General features: G+C 43.2%; 1 protein-coding gene across 1 annotated transcript in view; it reads right to left on the bottom strand.

Moving 5' to 3' along the window:
* The window catches only part of pkd1b (polycystic kidney disease 1b), a gene marked incomplete at its 5' end in the record, with an annotated part of 30,097 nt that overhangs the window by 2,018 nt on the left and 5,867 nt on the right, over positions 1 to 22,212 (bottom strand). Inside the window, 32 exons of the mRNA XM_084341564.1 lie at positions 34 to 145; positions 2,595 to 2,797; positions 2,870 to 3,004; positions 3,109 to 3,213; positions 3,869 to 4,051; positions 4,131 to 4,305; positions 4,767 to 4,967; positions 6,484 to 6,638; positions 6,719 to 6,916; positions 7,006 to 7,208; positions 8,080 to 8,294; positions 8,374 to 8,488; positions 8,700 to 9,114; positions 9,224 to 9,367; positions 9,643 to 9,766; positions 10,060 to 10,270; positions 10,569 to 10,709; positions 11,273 to 11,440; positions 11,573 to 11,768; positions 11,916 to 12,171; positions 12,256 to 12,409; positions 13,003 to 13,719; positions 13,813 to 13,957; positions 15,164 to 15,301; positions 15,481 to 15,631; positions 15,802 to 15,930; positions 16,057 to 16,159; positions 16,307 to 16,589; positions 16,725 to 16,865; positions 17,099 to 17,251; positions 18,115 to 21,785; positions 21,984 to 22,120. Of these exons, the coding sequence (XP_084197690.1) occupies positions 34 to 145; positions 2,595 to 2,797; positions 2,870 to 3,004; positions 3,109 to 3,213; positions 3,869 to 4,051; positions 4,131 to 4,305; positions 4,767 to 4,967; positions 6,484 to 6,638; positions 6,719 to 6,916; positions 7,006 to 7,208; positions 8,080 to 8,294; positions 8,374 to 8,488; positions 8,700 to 9,114; positions 9,224 to 9,367; positions 9,643 to 9,766; positions 10,060 to 10,270; positions 10,569 to 10,709; positions 11,273 to 11,440; positions 11,573 to 11,768; positions 11,916 to 12,171; positions 12,256 to 12,409; positions 13,003 to 13,719; positions 13,813 to 13,957; positions 15,164 to 15,301; positions 15,481 to 15,631; positions 15,802 to 15,930; positions 16,057 to 16,159; positions 16,307 to 16,589; positions 16,725 to 16,865; positions 17,099 to 17,251; positions 18,115 to 21,785; positions 21,984 to 22,120 (9,577 nt within the window). The remainder of the gene's footprint in view (positions 1 to 33; positions 146 to 2,594; positions 2,798 to 2,869; positions 3,005 to 3,108; positions 3,214 to 3,868; positions 4,052 to 4,130; positions 4,306 to 4,766; positions 4,968 to 6,483; positions 6,639 to 6,718; positions 6,917 to 7,005; positions 7,209 to 8,079; positions 8,295 to 8,373; positions 8,489 to 8,699; positions 9,115 to 9,223; positions 9,368 to 9,642; positions 9,767 to 10,059; positions 10,271 to 10,568; positions 10,710 to 11,272; positions 11,441 to 11,572; positions 11,769 to 11,915; positions 12,172 to 12,255; positions 12,410 to 13,002; positions 13,720 to 13,812; positions 13,958 to 15,163; positions 15,302 to 15,480; positions 15,632 to 15,801; positions 15,931 to 16,056; positions 16,160 to 16,306; positions 16,590 to 16,724; positions 16,866 to 17,098; positions 17,252 to 18,114; positions 21,786 to 21,983; positions 22,121 to 22,212) is intronic.

Below are 22,212 nucleotides of genomic sequence, written 5' to 3'. Positions count from 1 at the left end.
CATGAAATCCAACACAACTAATGCACTACCAACCTCTTTAGTTTTGGTGAGCCCCATCCACAGTTTGAGTCTCTTGATGAAGAACTCCACCATCTCATAGTCCTGAGGTTCAATGTTTGGACGGTGCAGCTCAGCTTGCTCTGCCCTGAAAGATGCAGCAAAAGTTTCCTATAAAACTTTCTTTGTGCAATATTTACCCTTGGAAACAGCTTCTGGTGTCAAATTTGACGCATTGGTAGCAATCACACTTTTAATCTGGCATGTTTACTGGGACCATTTCTATTTTATTAATTCCTTTCAGTACAGTCCCCAGTAGCTCCTCCAAATTATGCTACATTTTTGAGCGTCATTTTTCCGGCATTATTATTGAAACACATACTGCCCATTGCAGACATACTGTCATTGGCCGCGTTTCCCAGATTCGATCGTTCTTAAGGACTTAAGAAGGCTCTTAAGAAGGGTTCGGCTAAGAAGGAGCGCTAAGATACGGGTGTTTCCCAGATGCGTTCTTAACTGCCTTCTTAGGAGAACCTTAAGATCAAGCCAAAGAAGCTTCTTAAGAAGCTCTTAGTGGGAGCTGTCCACCGTGCTGCTGCTGTGCTGAATCAATCGATGCCAGGCAAATCGATCACCCACCTCTTTATCAGCGCGTAAGTGTGTGTGCTGTCAGACCGGGCTGTCCAGGCAAAGAGATCCAACGGCCGTCGCATCTCCGCACGGAGCAGCTGGTACTTTGCCTGGACAGCCCGGTCTGACAGCACGTCCAGTGGAGAGAAGTGCTGACGCACGTCAGCATTAATGTAAACTGTCTGGCTTCGCGCACGGCGACGCTGATGGTTCGCAGCGAGAATGTGCTGTGCGTTTCTCACACGCGCGGACTTTGACAACGCATTTATATACTGTAGAGTAGCAGGTGAAGCCTCTCTGGATGAGCTTCAGCTGAGTTTAATACATCCGTTCCCTTGATATCTGTGAAATGCCACAGGGTTGTTGTTTTTTCATGTGTAGTACTATAAACTTACCGTACTATAAACTTAAATGTGTAATTCAATATAAAGTTTGTTTTCATCTACCATTTTCTTATTTTTTTAATGCGCCAGTGGTCCGCAGCTATGAGCGCATTTCAACACTGAGCATTGTTTTATTATTTCGCAAAGTGGAGGATATAAATTTCCCTGACGCGGCTTGATCACTGAGCATTTGGTCGCTAAGAAGGCTGTTAAGAGTGGGTCAGCTCGATCTTACACTTCCTTCTTAGTGAAAGATCTTCTTAAGCTAAGAGCGACTCTGGGAAACGCATCCTTCTTTCACAGCGTTCTTAAGAGCGCTCCTAAGAAGATCTTAGCACTTAAGAGCTTCTTAACGAATCTGGGAAACGCGGCCATTATCATTGGAGAAGAAAGTGGGTGTTTTGGATTAAGAGCAGCAGACTTTGAGACCATCACGGCCCATGGCATCCTTCGACCACACAACCTGACTGTTTGGACCACGGCACGTAGGAAAAGAGTTGAAATAAGAACCATGGTAATCCAGTTTGGTTTAAGTCTGCCCCTGGCTAATGTCTGGTAACAGAAAAAGGAAATGGACAAAATGGGACTCTGAATGGGAGGCTGTCAAAACGACATGAAATTAGAGACTGTTGTGCCCACAGAGACCTGTCTCTGCCACAAAATGTTCGATCAAGCTGTTGCACTCCGCAGGCAGACCGTGTTCTGAGCCAACACAGTGTAGGACTACAGCTGGATGAGGCAATGTCATGGTTTGAGTTTGTGGTTGTTATTTCCTGTTTTATTTTGAAATTTGGTACTCGTGTGTCATGTTTTGCTTTTCATTTCCTCCTTTTGTCTGTTTTCCCACCCTTTCTAGTCCTCACCTGTGTTCTATTAGTTAATCAACCCTTGTATATATACAGTAAGTCCTTGTTTCCCCTCTCTCTTTGTCTCTTTGTTTGTCATGCATCTCCTGTTCTTGTTCCTCTTTGGTCTTTTCCTTGTGTTCCTGTGTCTCCCTGTCCCAGCTTCCCGTTGTGTGTTTCCGGCTTTTGGCTCCTGATTCCTTGCGTTATCTCTGGTATGGACTTTGCTTATGGTTGGTACTTTGCTGTTTTTGGTTTGTACTTTGTTTGATTTTGTATCTTGGTTTTCTTTTATGGTTGCTTTATGTTAATAAAGCTCACCTTTGGTTTAGTTACCCGCCTGTGTGTTTGCGTTTGAGTCCCCTTTGTTTAACTGTGACAGGCGAGGTGGACTGACATCGATGCTTGGTGCTCACACAAAGTCAGAGTTGATGGACAGTGTTTCCCAGATGTCGAACTTTTGATATGCAGATCCAAATCACATTATCATCACCGTCTTGTTGCTGCTGTTTACATTCACCAAATTCACCACCATCAAGCTTGCTCAGACTTGTTGCAGAGCATCACATGAGCAAAACTGCAATGCAAATTGCATATACATATTGTCCTGTATGCATGAGTATGAGTTTAGTACATCTAAGAACTTGTTGTGTCACTTATCATACTTTTGACATTGCAGTGCTGGGATTTTTACCCACATATCCAAATCACCATACTAGCAGTAATATTTTGTATTCACCTGTATGTACGGATGAGAACAGCTCCACAGAGTCTGGCAAAGAGCCAAACACCTCCCCCCATGAGCAGTAGCCCATAGAGAGGGCCCAGGACTGGATGGACCCTGCATAGTCTTTGAAGAGCCATCCGGCCACGCAGGATGGACAACACAGAGACACCACTCTGACGTATTGACAGAAAACCTTCTACTGAACTGGAGAAGAGCTGAAACAAAGGCAGAGAAATATCAATATACAATATACAATATTCAGTTCAGCTGAACTTTTAGTCTCATACCGTGTTCCCGAGGTGAGTGCAGAGCAGCAGCAGCAACAGCAGGAGGACAGTCAGAGCCCACAGCTCCCTCCAGGCTCTCTGCAGCACTCTGCCTAACACCACCCACCTCCGCACAAACCTCAAGTTTCCCAGGAGCTGAAAACACAGCAATGGATATGAGTTGACTTTCAACAGAGTGGGAAAACTGTGGACGAATTTAGAGTTGCAGAATGATGAACAAGACCTCTCATTTAGCCTACCTTCAGAACAAGTAGAGTGAGCAGAACAGCTGCACACTGGGAACACCTCTGTGCCAGAAGGGCAGCACTGTGGAAGTCGATGAAGTCGTCTGGGTGGGACTGAAGCTGAATGGCACCAACATGTCATCAAAGCAAGCACATGGAACAGAAGATTTTCATTGTGAAAGTGCATTTTAAAAGTCAAATTTAACAATTGCAATCCTTTTCATTGTAGTTATAATGAATATAGAGTTAATGTAGGGTAGCATGTACATGTGGGGGCTTAAAGGGGCAATATGTAAGAATTTAAGTTGAAAACATTAAATAATTAACTACAATCACAGAACGTGAAGAAATAACAGTGATGATATTATGATGTCTATGTATTATGTTGAAGAGATATCCACTGAAGCTAACATGCTAACCAGCTAGCCTCGGTCCATCCCAGTCCAAAGCTCCCATGCTCATAGTGTAAGCACCATCACTCCCCAGGTGCCTTAAGCTCACAGTCTGGACTGCTAGCAGCTGAAGTTAGCAGCAGTTAGCAGTTACTCTGATGAAATGCTGCCCCCTATTTGTTTGGAATATGAATTTAACAGGTGGCCAATTCTTACATATTGCACCTTTAAGTAGTATCTGCCTCCAAATCTGCTGAATTGAACGACAAAGACAAGGTGACAAGTGAAGAACTGACACTTTAGATGAAGGTGTTCATACCACTTGACACTTATGTTGAAGGTAATCTTGATGACTTGATGAGTTTTCTGTTTTTGTTTCTTACCTTGGAAACACAGGAAGTGGCCTGGGACAGGAAGCAGAGCTGCAGGATAGCCGTTGCCAGGGACATCAAGGCCAGGAGAAGCTGGAACCAGTGTCTGCATTGACAAAGATACTGGGCACGCTCGGTAGCCATGGACCACAGTTCTCCGCACAAGATGAGGAGAGCAGAGATGAGAAGAAGAACCTATAAAGCAGAAGGATTTTAACACTGACATTATTTTTGCTACTAATTTTTCATTTGAAAGGATTACGACGTTTGTTACCGTGAGGGCCACCTGCAGGTCCAGCCCAGAGAAGGATGAAGGGATGAGCAGTGGATGGATGCAGAGAACAGGAGTCACTCTATGTATCTGAGTCAACTCCAGTTTTAAGGACACACACAAAAATAAACCAGATTCTCTGTGGTAGTGTGTGAAGTTGATAGAAAGAGTTTTAAACCTACAATGAAAATGGGTAAAAAAAAAAAAAAATCACCATTAGATAGCATCAGATCAAATCAATATTGGTACAGTACTTTTAAATGTCTCTGAAAGAGTAATTTCATTTTTACAATTAAGAGATAAGAGGATGCAAAGAGATCAGTTTGATATCATACCAAAAAAAAAAAACACATCAGAAGATTCAGTGTCCCATGCAAAATATGCAAAATAGTTTGGTAATTTACATGAGAAAATCATCATCTCTTATTGCTCCTTGTGTTCCCAAAGGGAAAAAAAAAGTTGCATTGTTTTGGTTTTTGGAAAGTTTTAATGGGGTGGCATGCCTCATTGTTTTCAAGAGAGTAATCCAATCTTTTCTTGCTCTCAGAGGAATCAACAACTGAAGAACGAAGGTATTAATAAACAGACGCTCAGCATGTCATGGAGATGCAGTCATCTGGCCGTAACAAATCCTCTTACTGTTCCTTATTCCAGTCAGCCATGTGCAGGTCAGCAAGGACTAGGTGTGTTGTTACACTGCTGTCTCCCAGAATGACACTTGCCAGAGGACTGAGAGTATTTGTGTACTGCAGCCCAGGCAATCCAACAAGGTGTAGTGTAGGGTTCTGGTGTAGGTGTGGCACCAAGGTGTGGATGACCCACTCTTGTGCATCCGTCCAGCTGGATGAAGAAAGAATCGACATTAGCTTGGGATTGTGTGCGTACGAGTGCCAGTAACAAAGCAGATATATACAGATGCATGATGCACATCGTCAGGACAATTTCAAGCTTTTTTTCTCTAGAGGTACTCTCTTTTGTTCTGATAATTAGATTGGGAAATTAAACTTTAAAAAGTCATCTAGGCCATTAGTCACATGTGTCCCCAGGCCCACCCACAGAAATGGCTCAGCCTGAACGGTGTGCTCTCTCTCTATCTCTCTTCTACATAAACACATGCAGAATGTATTTGCTCTGACATCATCCTCTTTTGCACAGGTGGTGGTGGTAGCTCCTTCACTGATCCTAGCCACCTCTTAGCTAGTAACGTTGGCGGTAACATCGACCTCCTGGCTATCGTCCGCCTCTTGAGCCTGGCTGGGAGCAGCTTTCTTATCTGATGGAAAAAGGTTGAAAGCCCTCACTAGCGTTCTCTTTTTATTGTTTGTCTTTATCTGGCATCCTGATTTATGTGCAGGTTCTGGCACAATAAGGAAATTCCCTCCAGTATCAGCTAGTAGTTCAGTAAATTCTGTAATCAGTAATCAGTAAATCAGTAAATTTCTCAGGTCATGTGGCAGACCGCCCACGGTGCACTTTAGACATTACGTCAAGAGGAAAGAAAGAAAGAAAGAAAGAAAGAAAGAAAGAAAGAAAGAAGCCCTGTGTCAAGGCTGTTCCAAATCAGACTCATTTGTAGTCATGAGAGGAACACTTCCAATTTCCATTTTTCTGATGACACCAAGTTTTTTAATGTGCAAAAAGCTGCAGTTGTATACAGGGTAGCAAGTTACCTAGTTATTAAGCTTCAATGATGTATCAGCTTAGCGCATTAGGTCCTTGTCATTTTAGACCCTACAAAAGCCAGTACATTTGTGTGTGATAGCGATGAGACATGACACTCTTCACTGCGCAGGGAATATAATTATAATGGTGCTAAAACCCTGTTAGTGACAACCAAAGGCTTCTTTATAGTTTTGTTCAAAGAAATGTGCAGGATAGTCAATTCTTGAATTTGGCAATATCAAAGAAGACACTGGTTGAAAGCAATGCATGCCAACATCCACCTTACCACCACCCTTTTACAGGTCTGACAATAGGACGGAGAATATAATTAGTGGTGTAATAGGAATGTTCCTCTTGCATGTAAAAGATATCTGAGGCTTTCATTTTCACTGAATTCAGCTATGTGCAGAGATAATTTAGCAGTTGGGTTGAAAGAAAATATTTAAAGTCAACGGGAGCATTTTTGAAAAAACACACTGGGTGAACAAGAAGATTTGAGAAATATGTTTTTTTCAGGCCACATATTTTTTTAATGCAGTACCAGGATTAGGAGAACCTCCTCTGTCACTGATGTTGGACATGTGTGCAGTCCAAACATGACAGCATCACATTTTTCTCCCCAGATCGTACAGCGTGTGTCTGCATTAGGTATCTTGTTGTATTTTTACAGCAGGAGACTGAGCGTTGTCCTTACTCTCTGAGTGAAGTGAGGTTAGGAACCCCCAATGGTGCTGTGTGAAGATGGCGTCTGACAGCGGAGTGCAGTAGCCTGCCCTGCCTCTGCTCTACGCTGTCCTGATAGTTTACCATCAGCACCAGCAGCAGAAATAACAGCTGGCACACACAGTGCTACAGAAAAGACAAAGAAGTTAATAAATTAAAATGTGATTGCTTCTGAAAAACAAAATGCTACCAACGCTTATTCTTACCCTCATGAGCGATCGCAGAGCTCGGACTTTGCGGGCCTCTTCTTTAGCTTGCAATAGCCCGTAGCCACATGGCGGCCGAATCTTCCCGGCATGCTCCCCAAACGCCCTCACCACAGTGGTCTCCTGAGCCAGCTGGTCCTCCACCTCTGGATCCACAGGCCTCCACAGAGCTGTGAGGATCAAGGCCTGCACACACACCTGAGTGAAGAAGAAGGAGATGCAAATCAAAGGAATTATCCACCAAAGATCTAAGAAGTTTCTTAATTAGATGACATGTTTGAACTCACCTTTAGAGGTTCCAGCAACAGAGCAGAGGTGAGAAAGGCTGAGAGAGCTGATACCAGCCACATGAGGACTACTGTTCTGGACAAGAAGCTGCCATAGAGTCCGACGACAGCCAGGCAGGCTCCGAGCAGCACAGCAACCAGGGGGTAAATCACACACACTGCCCAGGGAGGGAGCAGACAGCTGGGCTGACCTCGGGCGACACCTGGGATTAAGCAATAGATAGCTCAAACACTAAACACACCAGCTCGCCAGATAAGAAGTTAAAAAATATCCATTTCCAACTAGTATGGATGGAAAGATTGTCGAGTAGCTCAACTACAGTAATTTGAAGATAAACAGGGGGTTAGGGTTAGGGGTTAAAGATTATAAAAAAGTAGGCTACATTCACATGTTAAGTAGGCTGTACCTTTAGGTTTTTGCAAAATATTGGGATGGTTTAAATAAATATTTGGATGTACAATTGAAATAGCTATGAATTAATAATTCAAGTAGCTAAAACTAAACAATATATGGTTTTACTAGTTAATTGAGGCTAATGGATAAATTGTTTAAATTGTTAGCTGAAAGGTACAACAAGGTACTACAACTAACATACAGTAGTATTGGATGAAGGTTTGAAATAGCAAAAAGTAAATGTGTAGATGATTCAAATAGTCAATTTAGCTAAAATTAATGGATGTACAATGGAAATAGCTAAAATTAATAGGCAACAAATTGCAGTGGTTAGCTAACAGTAGCCTAATAGATAGGCTAAATGGTTGAAATAGCTCAAATTATTAAATAGACAGCTGAAATAGATAGCTTATTCAGATAGATGGTTAAGACTTCTATCCTCTGCCACTCCACTCCACTAGCAGTGGTATGAATGCAAACTTCACCAAACTGACCTACACACTGACAACTCAATTGTATCAAAACGTAATTGTACCAATATCGACTTTTACATTATTAATAATGTTGACATCCTGAATGAACACAACTGGAAAAAAACAGGCTTATGGATGAAGGGGTACTTAGGTTCATAGCTGTGGGGGGACATCTGACAAAACGTTTGAGAGCCACTGGCGTAGTACCTATGCGTGTGGTGGAGGAGGAGCGTGTGGAGTCGGGAGAAGGGCTCGGCAGAAAGGTGCTGGCTACAGAGTCTACAGATAGCACAGAGGGACACTTGTAGAGTCCTGTCCCATACAATGAGGGACAGGACTGTGGTTTAGACTTCTGGACCTCTGCACCGTAGAGTGACTTGTCCTCACTGTGCTCTGACCAGCTGCTGCAGGAAGTGCTCCAGCTAAAAAGCAAAAGAATACTGTAACAGAGCAAAAGTGAAGCGCATAAAATTGCATTTGCATGATTCAGGCGATCATTACGTGTTTGAGAGCGAGGAGGTGGTTCTAGGGGAGTCCCGGCCGCTGTCTGAATTGCTGTTAGTTATATCTGCTGTGTCCTCTGCTGCTGCTGCTATAGACATCAGCAGATCTTCCTCTGGTATCAAGTACAAAAATACACAATCAGACTGGGACACACACTGTATCTATCCACATGTGTTTTAAGAGCCTTCTCTCTTAGTTTGTATCCTAATAGGCTTTATACTAATGGCTGGGGGCAAGACACTTTAAGATGTACATGCTTCATAAACCTTCTTTTTCCTTCAGTGAATATTTGAATTTCTGAGTTTATCTGAACAGTTTCTCACCAGATAGAGTCAGAAGAGTTGTCAGATTGTGGTTATGAGTTTGCAATAAGTTGGTGTTGGTGGGGGGGACCTTTTGGTCTAGTGCAGCATGGAATTGATGAGAAGTGGAGATGGGATATTTGCAAAGGGGAGCACTAGATGAGCCAGTGGAGGAGGGTGGGGCCAGGCGGAGCTGCATCACACCCTTTTTTCTCCTCAGCTGGCGTATCGGGCCAGGAGCAGGCGAAGCCTCGCAGGCGTTGAGGGCTGGGGTCGTGTTTGTGAGGCATGGGCCCACTGGTAGATTGAGGAGGCTGTCACAGGACGGCCATGTCCCTATGCCCTCCTCTTGACACGCTCCATCTGTCCGGGGAGCCAAGCCAGACGCAGCCCAAAAATCCAGTATACTGGAGTCAAACGCCTTGCTCTCCAGCAACTACAGAAACACGAAGAACACTTAATGAGACAGGAGGAGAAGAGTAATTGTTTGTGTTTGTTCCCATTTGTGTGTGTGTGTGTGTGTGTGTGTGTGTGTGTGCTCTCACAGATGAAGGACTGTCCCTAACTGGGCCAGAAGAGTCTGGTAGAGACAGGAAGGAAGGGCCGGAGAGGTCTGATTGGCCGAGGTAGACGTCCATCTCCACAGAGTGACACACGGGAGAGGGAGGAACAGACATGTCCACAGCTACCTGAGTTACACACATATAAACACACACCTGCTGCCTGAGCATTTCTGAGTGTACACTAAGATAAACAGGAAACACTCGCTTGTATTTCTTCCATGCTCAGATAAGACTGTTTGACAAGCACAGCTTAGACACACGTCAAATAGCTCACTGTAATGACCTCTAATCAGTGACGCACTGAAGGAAAACTAAGTCATATCCAGCTGATTCAGGTCATATGTTTTCTTTCAGCAGTCACATGTATCATGAAAGTAAAGTTACGTGGCATTTTAAGTTACCTGACTGCGAGCTTTTCGAAACAGGAAACAGAGGAAGCACTGGAGAGGAAACGCCAGTGCTGCAACGGTCATCCCCACGGCAACCGTCTCCACATTAACCAGCAGCTGGGCAGACACCGGTCCACTTGTGGCAAAGGCAGACAAATCAGTGTCATCCTGTCAACTCTGCAGACTGGTTTATATCTGGAAAATCTCAAACTGAATGCCATGTATTGACTGACACAATGATACAATGTGCCTTTAGATGAGCCAAAAATACTATAAAACATTACACTGTATGTTTTACTGATACTGCAATAGAGTTTTAATTAGATTATTATAATAATTACATCTTATGTTATCTTATGTTTGCTATATCATTTCTTTCCTGCCATGAAATGTTTTGGGGTTTGTATTGAGGCCTCTTAGCAGTCCTACCTGTGCCCCTGGATGCCAACAGCCCCGTACCACAAAGCGCCCATTGCCAGGTAGAGGTGCAGCATGAGGGCGCTACACGTAACCCTCTGACCTCTGGTGAAACAGCTGTGGGCAGGGCGTTCCCACAGCGACAGCCACAGGTGGTGCTCAACCATCCCAAACATCAACTGGGAAGCAAAGACCCGTCGGAACTGAGAAAGCTCCTTGGGACCTGCGGAGGATAAATCGAAAGGTTAAAAGAAGTTGTGAGGAAAAACACACCACACAGCCACAGATAGTGACAGTTTCATAAATCATTCAATCCAGGGCTTTGAAATAACTTTCATCCCTGACCTTAGCAAATGAAAACCATGCCAAAATAGAAAGACAATGCAGGAAAAAAGTTGGTACTTGCTGAAACCAAATTACAGTTTATTTTAAAGAAAAATCGAACTGCTTACGCTCAACTAGAATATCGAGTAGCTTGACATGAATATTTTTTGTGACAGTTGGAAGATATATACGCTTACATGAGGCGAGAACTTCCTTCTCCACAGTTCCGTTCTTCTGGTTCTCCACAGAGAGCCAGTCCTCCAGCAGGAAGAAGAACATGTGGTCTGTCTGGATGTCCCAGACCACCACGTGCTGAACGTACCAGGACGGGTCCAGACCTGCATTTACATATATAATATTAAGACTACTTACATTATCAAGTGAGGGCGTGGGACATTACATGTATTTGTGGATGGAGTTTGTTTCTGAGGTGAAAAATGGGATGTCTCCAGCCTCACACCGACACATACTGTACACGTACTGTAAATGTACACATATACTTGCATACGTTCTGTCTTCACTGGCACCTGGTGCAGAGATATATTCAAAATATCAGATTTTTTAAGAGATGCTATTTAATTTTTAACATATTTTTCCAACCCTTGTACTCGGTTATAAAATTGTACACTACAGGAGCAATCAAACTTATGCCTGTTGAGGTACAAAGTGGTATTATAAGAAGGGATGAACTGGGGCTAGCTGGTTAGCATGCTAACTTTAGTTGAAATCTTTACAACAGGATAGTTTTTGTTTCTTCATTCTGTTGATTATGTAAATTTCTGGCCATAGCTCACAAATTGCCACTATCTTCATGTCAGAGCATCTTATATCAATTTCAGAAAAAATAAGAGCCATTACATCACCAGTAGTTTAAAAAAAGATATTTCTAGTTTCCTTGTACCTGTGTTATCGTGCCAGAGGCGAATTTTCCAAACTTCTCCCAGGTTGTCGTCTGTCTCCAGGTGAAACTGGTCCAGGCTGCCACGCTGAAATGCTCCATCCCTCTGCAGATGGCGAGACCCGCTCTTGTTCACACCATACAGACTGATGCCAACATGAGCTGTGGTGCCTGATGGGTCATTCCACCAGTATTAATCATATCCATCATATACAATTAGAGGTTTCAGAAATTTTAATATTATTACTTGTATTCTTGTCTTCACTTTTATTTCTACATCATAGTGATTTGTCCTTGGCTGACCTGCTCCTCGCCTCCAGCCAGTCTTGACCAGCACTCTGTAGTGGTACAGCCCCGGTCGGCCACACAGGGGCACCTGGCTCAGTCTCAAGCTGTCCAAGTGGTCCAGTTTATGGGCGATGAGCCCCACCAGCAGGTGAATTAGAACCAAGACAGCACACACAATCCCCACCAACATGTTACGTATGGGGCCGCCTGACTGCACAGATGGAGGAAAAAAGTGAAAGGCCTGATGACTGATCTTTCTCCTCCTCACTTAGGAAGACTGAGGAATTTAAAGATATTTGAATCATCACAATATTAAAAAAATAATATGGAGAAATATAAGCTTTGTGTTCTCACATACCGGTGGCAGCAGAACAACAGCCCCAGGATGGACAAACAAACTGGCCCCAAACATGGTGAGGTGCTGGGTGAGACAGTGCGCTGCGTGGAGTGTGCTGCCCTCCAGCGGCTGTAGACCCTCACTGCTCCAACGCCTCTCCTTCACACTGTAGAACTGGCACAAAGAGCTGAACACACACACCGTCACATGGACTGGACCGCCGTTGACCAAAGATGAGGTCAGGTTGACCGAGAGAGGCTTGTCTGTCCCGTTCAAACTGTTAAGGAGGAATATTCAGCCTTATTCAGCAAAGTGAGCAATCAAACAGATCAGTGAGTTACAGAAAAGAGCAGTGACTCACAGTGGGGACAGAAAGATGGATTCCTCTGTGGAGGTGGTCGGAGCAGAGAGAGTGAGAGACCATTCTCTCACTAGGGAATCCTGGGATGCATTAGTCCCTGGCACTGTAGAGCTCACTTCTATCTTGACATGTCCCAGACTCACTGGAGTAGCTCCTAGATATGCATAATGCAGTTTGAAAACAGGCTTTTTAATTAATAATTCATGCAAAAACTCAGAGATATACAGTGAGGGTAATTAATAATTATGTAGGCGCAGCATGAACGACTTTAAAAAAAATTATTGTAATTATTTAAAAAACGACTGTAGACATCCTGAAATGTCATGCATACACCGGAACTTCTGTCACAACCTGTCGATCACTATGTAAAATGTATTCATACTTAATGTAGGATGTGGCGGTCATTACCTTGTTCAAGATCCATTTGAAGTAGGGCAGCACATTAATAGTTTTCTAACTGGATTCTTATCATCTTCATTATATAGACAGTAAGTGTTTTTTGAAAGGGCATGTCCTTTTCAAAACAGTTTCTAGCTGTGCCTTTCCAGGTGATTTTATTTAAAAAACATGTAAACCAGATGGTTTTATGTAAAAACCATCTGGTGCATCAGGTCAGTACACGCATAAGTGCATAGAAAGAAAAAAAATAGTAAAAAGCCATCAAGACGGAGTGATCATTAGCATTTTACCAAAGAGCAAAAGTTCGAGATATGCATTATTTATAGCAAGATAAATAATCTACTGTACCTGGGTCCAGGCTGAAGTTGAAGGAGATATATAAACCTGCATTTTCATCAAGTCCATCCACAGCTTTGACTGTGAGGTTCAACCTTCCTTCAGTGGGGAGAGTTACAGTAAGGCATGTCCCATTCCCAGCTTCACCAACCCCCCCATCTCCACCACCATCATCCTGTCCCACAGGGTACTTGTTGGGCAGGGTGACCAATATGGCCTGTTCAGGGTCCAGATCCTTGATTGGTATGGGTTCGCCCTCAGGTGTGCTGAGCTCCATGGCTACCAGAGCGGTGGAAATTGGAGGGTTGGCTGCAGTGAGCAAAGGGTTGGATCCCAATTCTGCATCCATATCAAACAGCACCTGCACCACCTCAGACTTCCGACTCTTCAGGTGAGCGGTAAGGGAGGCGGGGATGTGAAACTGACATGGGTGAGAACTCTTTGATTCATCAGTTGATAACTGAGAGGTGATGATCTGGTTTGGGGTAGACTGGTGAGTGCAGAGGAGATCAGAGGGGTCTCCATGGAAGCCCACTGCATTGATATACGGGGTGGAGAGCGAAAGGGGTGCCTCTCCATGAACGTGTGAATGCATCAAAGAGCGCATTAGGGCCTCTGCATGACCCAACGCCAACAGGGCTATTGTGGAAGCTGAATCCAGAGTGCTTGAGTAGGCTGGATGAGAACTGGAAGCACCGACAGACTCAGACAGAGCAGCGAGGGTGCTACCTAGAAACACAAAGAAAAAAATGTTCACCTATTCTGTAGAGTTCACAATCAGTACATGACTGTTTCATAGAGGAGTTGCTAGTCGACCAGCACCTATGATGTTAAGGATGTTCCTTCCTGTTTCAACGGCTGACAAAACACCAGGACTCATCTGTTCCTCCATTAGATGGATCATCTTCCCCACAGCTTCCAGAACCTTCTCCTGGCAGTTTTCACAAACCAATTCACTAGGGACAGCCTAGGAAAACAGAAATGAAGACATTTTTTTTTTTTACAGAATAATGCTTGAAAGGTGTAAGAGGTGACAAATTTTAAGAAATACTGTATGAGGTTAAGCTCTGATGTGAAATGGCTTATGGTGTGTTCCCACAGAAAACTAAGCACATTTTTGGCGTGTGTAGATTACATATAAAGTCAACGCAAAGCCGCAAATAGATTTATTATTTGCATATTCAAGCTCAGCTTCTTGGAGCCATCCAGCTCTGGAGGAGAGAGTCGTATGTAGAGCTAGACCTTCTGGAGGAATTAACACCCAGAGTCACATTTGAGGCTCAACTGAATTCAAACACAGACACACATCCTCAATGCGTGCCATCACTGGCTAGTTTACGGCTTATGAACAGTAAAGTGTTCTGGCTGTTTGGGGCAAATAAACACAAATAATCTTGCAATCAAATGCAGAACAGTACCTCAAAAAGTTTTCTTTGTGTTTGATGTGAACACACCTTAAGGGTTAAGGTTGGATTTGACAGTATGCAAAAGTAACTGTGGGCACCAATATGAGATTGTTGTCAATTAAATGTTCTTCAAGTTTGGGATCCTAAACTTAAAGAGGTCATATTATGCAAATTTTCAGGTTCATACTCTTATTTGGGGGTCCTAGTAGAGTAGGTTTACATACTATACATTTCCAAAAACACATAATTTTCCTCATATGGTGCATTGCTGCAGCATCCCTTTTCACAATGTGTCTTGAATCCTCCATTTTTGTTACTATCTTTGATGAGAGTTGCACATGCGCATTACTGAACAGGCAGGATGTAGCCAATCAGAGGTAGACTAAGGCGGGTCAGGCCAAGCAAGGTAGTGTGATCTAAAATAACGTCGCTGCAGCAGTAGCAACTGTGTGTCTGCTGACTGACTGGAATGTATATATTTTATAATAAATATTAAAAAATATATATTTATATGTAACGCATGTTACATTGTGATGCACATAAGTCAAGGAAGTTGAGGCTTGACTCCAAACCAGGCAGTGCAGGAACAGTGTTTTCTGTGGGAGAGAGTAACTTCCTTTGGGTTTTTAACTTACCTACAGACCTTGTTACATAACACAACAAAGGACAGACAAAAAACATAATACAACCTCTTTAAGGGTTTTCTGATCACTTGTAAATATTTCTGAGCTGGGAATGACAATGAAACAAACTAGGTGATTACTTACAGTAGATTGTGACAATGCTGAGCTGATCTGATCAACATCCAGCAAGGACGACACAGGAAGAGAGGCCAGAGCTTCGGTCACATTTTTGCGGATCTCTCTTCTGTCCATGAGCTCCCTGCCACTCTGTACAGATGCCATCTGTGGACAGATGGGTGAAACTCAGTCCAAATTCTAAGCAAATGCAAACATTTCAAGATTCTCACATCCACTCGCTCATAATCTTCGGTCATCTGTTATGGATGTGAGCTAGTTTATCATAATCATTTTAAAGTGTAATTCCATGCACTGGCAAATGAGAGATGGTGCTGAAACACTACCTGATTGAGCTGGCTGGTGAGAGCAATGGAATAAGGGAGGATCTGTTGAGGGTTGCCATTTTGGATTAAAGCCCAAAGTTCAACCTGGCTCTTGTTTCTGAGCCACTGACTGGCAACTTCTGCCCTCACTGAATTTACAATTGTCAACACTCTGGAGAGAGGAGCAAACAGGGACTGTACTCAGAGTTCAGTAAAACATGACAAGAGATACTTGGCATTATGTGTAATAACATAAATAATTTGTCTGACTGAAAAAACAGTATGGTGGCAGATGTTGCACATAATTAATTTTGCCTGGCTGCATCAGACTCTAATAGCTACCTGTTCAGAGCAATGACCTTTGTCCCCAGATGGTCTTCTACCAGTAATGTAACTGCGATAACTGACATGTTTCTTTCTTGCCCCAGACTTCCCATTGGAACCAGGCTGCCATATGTAGAACGAGTCCCCCTAGGGAGAGAAATTAAGGCATAAATCCAAACCTCATTTCTTAATTCAGTTTTTATTTTTTTAACATTGTGGTCAGGGTTCCTCTTCTTTGTCTATTTATATCTGTAAGTTGAAACCTGTATTCACCTATACAGAGTGAGCAGCGGGCATGCTATGCCAACAGGATGGCATGATGCTACCTGCAAGGTATAGATCAGCTGAGAGGCGCTGGTTTCATCATCTTGCCACCCTGACAAAGGAGAACAGATGTGAGCAAAGAAGTATTCACACTTTTAAACCACCAATTCAAAAAGTTTGCATGATGATTCCTTTCCCCCTTTGAAAACACCAAATATAATGATGTAAATTAGATTTAGCACTGATATGACAGTGTTACCTGAGCAGTTGTAGGTGACTACTGTCTCCAGCAGATGTATATCTGACTCTGGACTGAGATCACACAAGCCTCCGTGTGGAGGATTGTTAAGTAGTATCATCACGCTGGCACTACCCCACTGCCCTCTGTCAGGCTGGGATACATTAAGAGTGAAGGTATAATGCTGCCCTGGCTGCAGGACACCTGAGCGCACCTCCAAGTTAGGAGAGTATCGCCCTATAGAGGTGGTGACCTCGTTAAGGTCAAAAGCCGTTCCAGACTGGTCCTCAGCACTCCATTTGTACTGTGAGAAGACACATACATGAGCCATAATGATAATGCATGTCCCATTGTCAGTGCATATTTGTTGTTGTTATGTTAAATATTAGCACACCCATGGATCGTCATGCGCGTTGGAGAAGACCATCAGAGTCATTACCTGAGCCTGGTCATCACACTGGTGACATTGTCCTGAGAGGACAATGGGGGTGGTGTAACTAATGTGCTGAGGGGAGGACAGGACAGTGCAGGACACACATTCCACAATCACAGGAAGCACAGGAATGTTACACACAGTCACCTGAAGATAAGAGACAGAGGCATGTATGACAAGTGTATGTTTCCCATAATTTGTTGGTGTGCCTAAGTCAAGTTCTTTTACAGTTATCCCTATCTCAAATTTTTTTTATTTGCAACAGAAATTAAACATAACCTTTATACAGCTCTTCACAATTGAACTGTTATTACAAGAAAATAAAAGCAATAAAGCATGATTTTGTGTGACAATGGAGTGAGATTGTGGGTAATACTCACTGTCTGGTTGACAGAGGCAGGCCTCCTCCCTTCCTTGTGTACAGTAAGAGTGAAAATGTAGACAGTGCCTGGGTGCAGCTCTGTGCTGAGTACAGTCATTATACTGCTGTTTCTCCAAATGGGCTGCTTTACAAAATGAGACTCTGTGGAGTTCTGACAACACAAACACACGTCTTACTCACATCTGCACCCAGATCTCCATTAGTGCTAGTTTTGTTATACAGTACTTTAAAAAAATCTCTTAACATCCCAACAGCAATCAGTAAATCAAATGCCCTGACAAAAAAAAGAATAAAGAAAATAATCTGTGTCTGGTGCTGGACTGTACTAAACCCATCCAATCATTTAATTTGGCCCAAATTAAATGAATGGATGACCTATCTGCTTGACTACCCATGCATCCACCCATGCTCTCTCTGCCTATGCACTCATTGCGCATAATCGGAGTCTTCCACAAGGCTAGGTGGAAAAAAGGCTATTGCTGAAGGAATTAGCAAGCTAATCACACAAGAAAGTGCAGCCAAAATTTCCCAATACTAACATGCTAGTTTGACAGCTGTGAGTACTGCATTCATTTTTGACAATATTGGGTGTTTTCTTACATGTAAAAGACACATGAGGTAGTTGAATATCGTTGTGCAACTGCATATAGCCCCTGAGCTGAAAAACAAGCCATTGTGACAGCTAGAGACTGCAGCTTACCCAGTAACGTTAGCAACACAGCACACAACCAGAGGAGTGAGCAGTATCTGCCAGGCCGGGTAGCTATCGGATGGTAGGTTGGCCTACGTTCATGAAAGCTATTTTACTTGTGTTTCTATGATTTCAGTATTTAGTTGTATTAGTATTGAGTTGTTTTATTAGACAAAAACACCAGCGTAGTCAGTGTGGTCACTTTTGCTGTTTTCAAATTTTGTTTTCATTTATAATCTTATAGTTCCTTATCCACCTCATAACAATCAAAATTGATATAATTTTCATGCACTAAGATTGCCTCAACAACAAGTGGCTCTTACCAGTGCCATGAAGGTCCATTTATATTGCAGTGTATCTTCCAGTCCTGGCTCTACATCAGGGTCTTGGGACTTAGATCCATCCAAGACGAGTTCACTTAGGCTGGACCACAGTCTGTGTGAGCCTCCCTTGATGACAGCGATTAGTGGGGAGTGGACCACTGCAATGGTGTTTTTTTGTTGAACAAGTAGAGGAGTGCCTTTGAATGAAACAGTGAATACCAGGCAGTACTGTCCTATATCGAGAGAATGCTTTGGGAGTAAGAGTATAGGTGTGGTTACATCTACCTGATCTCTAAGAATGACTTTGTTCAAAGAGAATTCTAAGTTGTCATAGGTACAATCAGATTCTTTCAGTATCTCCCATAGGTATGTGGTTTTGTAAGCAGAGCAGTTACTGTCAACACTTGCTTCAAAAAAGCTTGGTCTAGACCTGGAGATTGTAGACGGGCTCTGGACAAGAGAAGCTTGAGGGCTGGAACACTGGAGCTCCTCCACCTCCATGAATAGCTGTGCGGACACATGGCTGACATTATTGAAAACTTTGACCATAATGCTGTATTTCCCAGGAATATAAAATGTATAACTGACTGTGCTTAAGTCAGTCACCAATGCGTCAGTGGCGTCTCCAAAGTCCCAGAGGTATCTGAGGTTGCTTCCTCTATTGACTTTCGCAGAAAATGCAACAGCATGTCCAACAAATATTCTTTCTGAATGACCAACAAGCTCGACCTCCTTAACAGGCCATTGAACTGTAGCAGTATCATTTACCGTTTTGGAGCAGATTCCATTGGTGGCTAGCACACTAACAGACAATAAACCACTCTCTGTTGGCGTAAAGATCACTTCTTGTCCCATGAGCGTTACAGGCTCAAACCCACCCAAGTGAAATATCCAGGTGTAGTTGACTGGAAGTTCACTTTGAAATTCTGCTTTGAACTGGTTTCCTTTCAGAGCTTCTAGAGCAGCAGTACAACAGTTCACAAACCTCAAACCTTGAATATGCTCTGAGACCAGAAAGCTTGAAGACACCTCAGCACTACTGACCTGGTTCCAAGCCTTCACAGTAACTACATGCATCCCTGCAGGAAGGTTTGATGTGGTGAACCACGCTTCAACAATGACCTGACTATGAATCCAGTCTTTGTTTCTGAATGTTATAACAAAGCTTACATTGGTTCCACTGGAGATTGTTGGAATGAAAGTAACTTGTTCCTCAGTGCAGAACGAAGACTTGGACATGTTCAGCAATAGACCTTTGATTGCATCCTGGACTGTGACACTGTGCGAAACTGTCTGCCAATTTATGAAATTGGAGACATTCAAAGACACCTGATAAATGCCTGCATGTGGAAAAATGCAGATAAATGTCTGATTATTGGCATTAAAAAGAATGGATTTGGCACCTGTAACTGTCCAAGTCCATTGTAGATCGCTGCCCTTTCGAATGAGCCCATGAAGTGGAACGGCAGCACTTGTGGTGATATAAAATGGATGTGTCTTTCCTTCAATTTCAAAGTCCACACCGTGGACCTCCTCCTGAACATTAAACGCTTTAGTGACATTGCTGTGGCTGAGGACATTCTGAACTGAAACTTTGACAAGACATTGACCCAAACTTGTAAATGTGTGGAGAATAAAGGGATCATGTGTCTGCAGGGGTGAAAGATCAGAATACACATACCAAAGGTATTGCAGGTCTGACCCAGCAACCACAGATACAGAGATATTCACTACTTTCCCTAATGCCACAACGCTTGATTGTGTTGTAATGTGTGCGCTTGTTACAAGCTGTACTGCCTCCAAAGAAACAATGACGGTGGCCTCACCCAACTTGTTAGAGGCCTTTAGTTGAACTAAAAACCCACCAGGAGTTTCAGCTAACATATGAAAAAGCTCTCCATCACCAGTAATTTGTTGGTTTATTCCACTCCGTGTAGCAAGCCAGTGATAAGTGACATTGGAGCCTTTAGTGATTGAGGCAGTAAAGAGCAGGTCCTGTTGGGTTGGTACATACTTCATGTTTGTCAGGTTCTGACATTCAATCCGAAGACCCTCTATTCTTTCAAGTACCTCAATTACAATAGCTGCCTCCTTTCTGCTTACCAAGTTATGTGCTATAACCCTCACTTGATACACTCCTGGTTTCGGGAAGGCAAATCTAAATTGGTAAGTCCCCTGATTGGTTGAGGTCATACCGTCCACAGTCCAGTAGTAGTTGGTGCTACTGATAGAACTGCTAATTGCTAAGATAAGAGTTTCTTCTCCTACTACAGCATAAGGCTGGTTAGTGTGAAGTGAAAGGTCAGAAACAGGAAGTAAAACATTCACTTTGAGGGACACAGAATCACGGCTAACAGCATTTAATCCTGTGGCTGTGACTGTGAACTGACCTGTTGAGGTAAAGACATGTGACACGTTTTGGTTCTGCTCCACTGGAGAGCCATCTCCAAAGTCCCACAGCACCGTAACATTGCTGCCAGTACAACTGGCAACCCAAAATGATACGAATGTGTCAACAGTCAGTGTGTCACTTTGACTATCATGAGCCACAGACAGCTTACTTACAGGCTTTTGAATGGTGATACTGGCTTTGGCTGTTTGGTTGTTGACCCTGTTAATTGCTATGACTGATATATCCTCAATACCTTCGTCTATAAAGATAAAACACTTTTGAGTCTTTTCTGTCCTAGCTATGCGACTAGAGGGGCTGCTAAACCACTTCAACTGGTAACCTGTCATCTGTTCAGGGAAAACTACCACCCTGAAGCATACCTCTTCTCCTACTGCCACTACTTCCTGTGATGGATGCACTATCATGTTGGTTATGGCTGCTTCGACACAGATACTTGTGTTAAATGATACAGATGTAACAGAACTAAACACAGTGAGACTAATATGAAAAATCTGTTGGTTTTGAAATTTGTGCTTGGCTGTTGATTGTCCCCTCACTACAGTCAGAGGTGATCCATCTCTGAACAGCCAATGGAAAGTTAGGTCGGATATGTTCCCATTGACTAGGGCAGTAAGCTCTATGTCTCTTCCACTCATGATGCATTCTGTAGGGAGAACTCCACTAACAGCCAATCTATATACCTCTACAGTGATTAACTGATGAGCTTGGCTGACAGAATTCATGACAGTTACATGTACTGTATAGTTCTCTGGTGACTTATAGATGTGAGAGATCCAGCCATCTGTAAGGTTTCCCTGCAATGACCCATCACCAAAGTCAAAATTCCACATGAGACCTGTACCAGTGGCAACCGTAGCTCTGAAATCTGTAACAGAGCTTAGTTCACTGGGTCCACTGTAACTGACTGTTAATCCAGAGATTTTTTCCACAACTTCCACCACTAGCCAGGTGGTCAAGACTGTCAGAGTGTTGTTCGCACGTACTGTGACGTTATAAAGCCCTGCAGATGCAAAAGTATGACTGACTTTATGGTGGATGCCTTGGACAGCATCAGAGCCGTCGGCAAAGTCCCATGTGTAGATGACGCCGTTAGTCGAGGGCTCTGTGGAAGCTTCCAGAAGGATGGTCTGTTTGACGAGGGCCACGGGAAGGGAAGAGGAAATGAGGAGGCGATTCAATGGAGGGCGGACACTTATCTTCATGGACACATCGGTCTTGTCATATTGGTTGGAGACTTGGACATGAAGTGTGTAGTCATCTGCATAAAACAAACATGCAGGGACAGGGATTTTACCTTGTTGAATTGAAAAGTGGGTACAGTTTCTACCAGCAATAAGGTTTCCCTGTGACAGTTTCTACCTGTGATAATTCCCTGTTGGTACGTCTGACAATACAAATAGTCAATCCATTGTAGATATACAATTTTGATTAATGAAGCTGTAGTTTGTGTGGTTACCTGGGATGGAATAAGTATAGTTTACTGAGTCCTGGACATACACTTGCTTCTGTCCTCCCTCCATAAGCCCTTCCATGCTCTGACATGGAGCAGACTTGCTGTGGATCACTTTGCTACCTCCATCCCCAAAATCCCATCTACATGACATACACCACATGGAAATTTAGAATATCCAGACAAAACACAATTCCACAAGTACATTTCAATTGGTAGACTTTTTGTAAAGTCA

This window comes from Pagrus pagrus (assembly GCF_965226575.1).
Source record: "Pagrus pagrus genome assembly, chromosome: 21".
NCBI classification, from domain to species: Eukaryota; Metazoa; Chordata; class Actinopteri; order Spariformes; family Sparidae; genus Pagrus; species Pagrus pagrus.
Note: the sequence above shows the minus strand (reverse complement) of the source record. Positions and strands in the feature narration are given on the sequence as shown.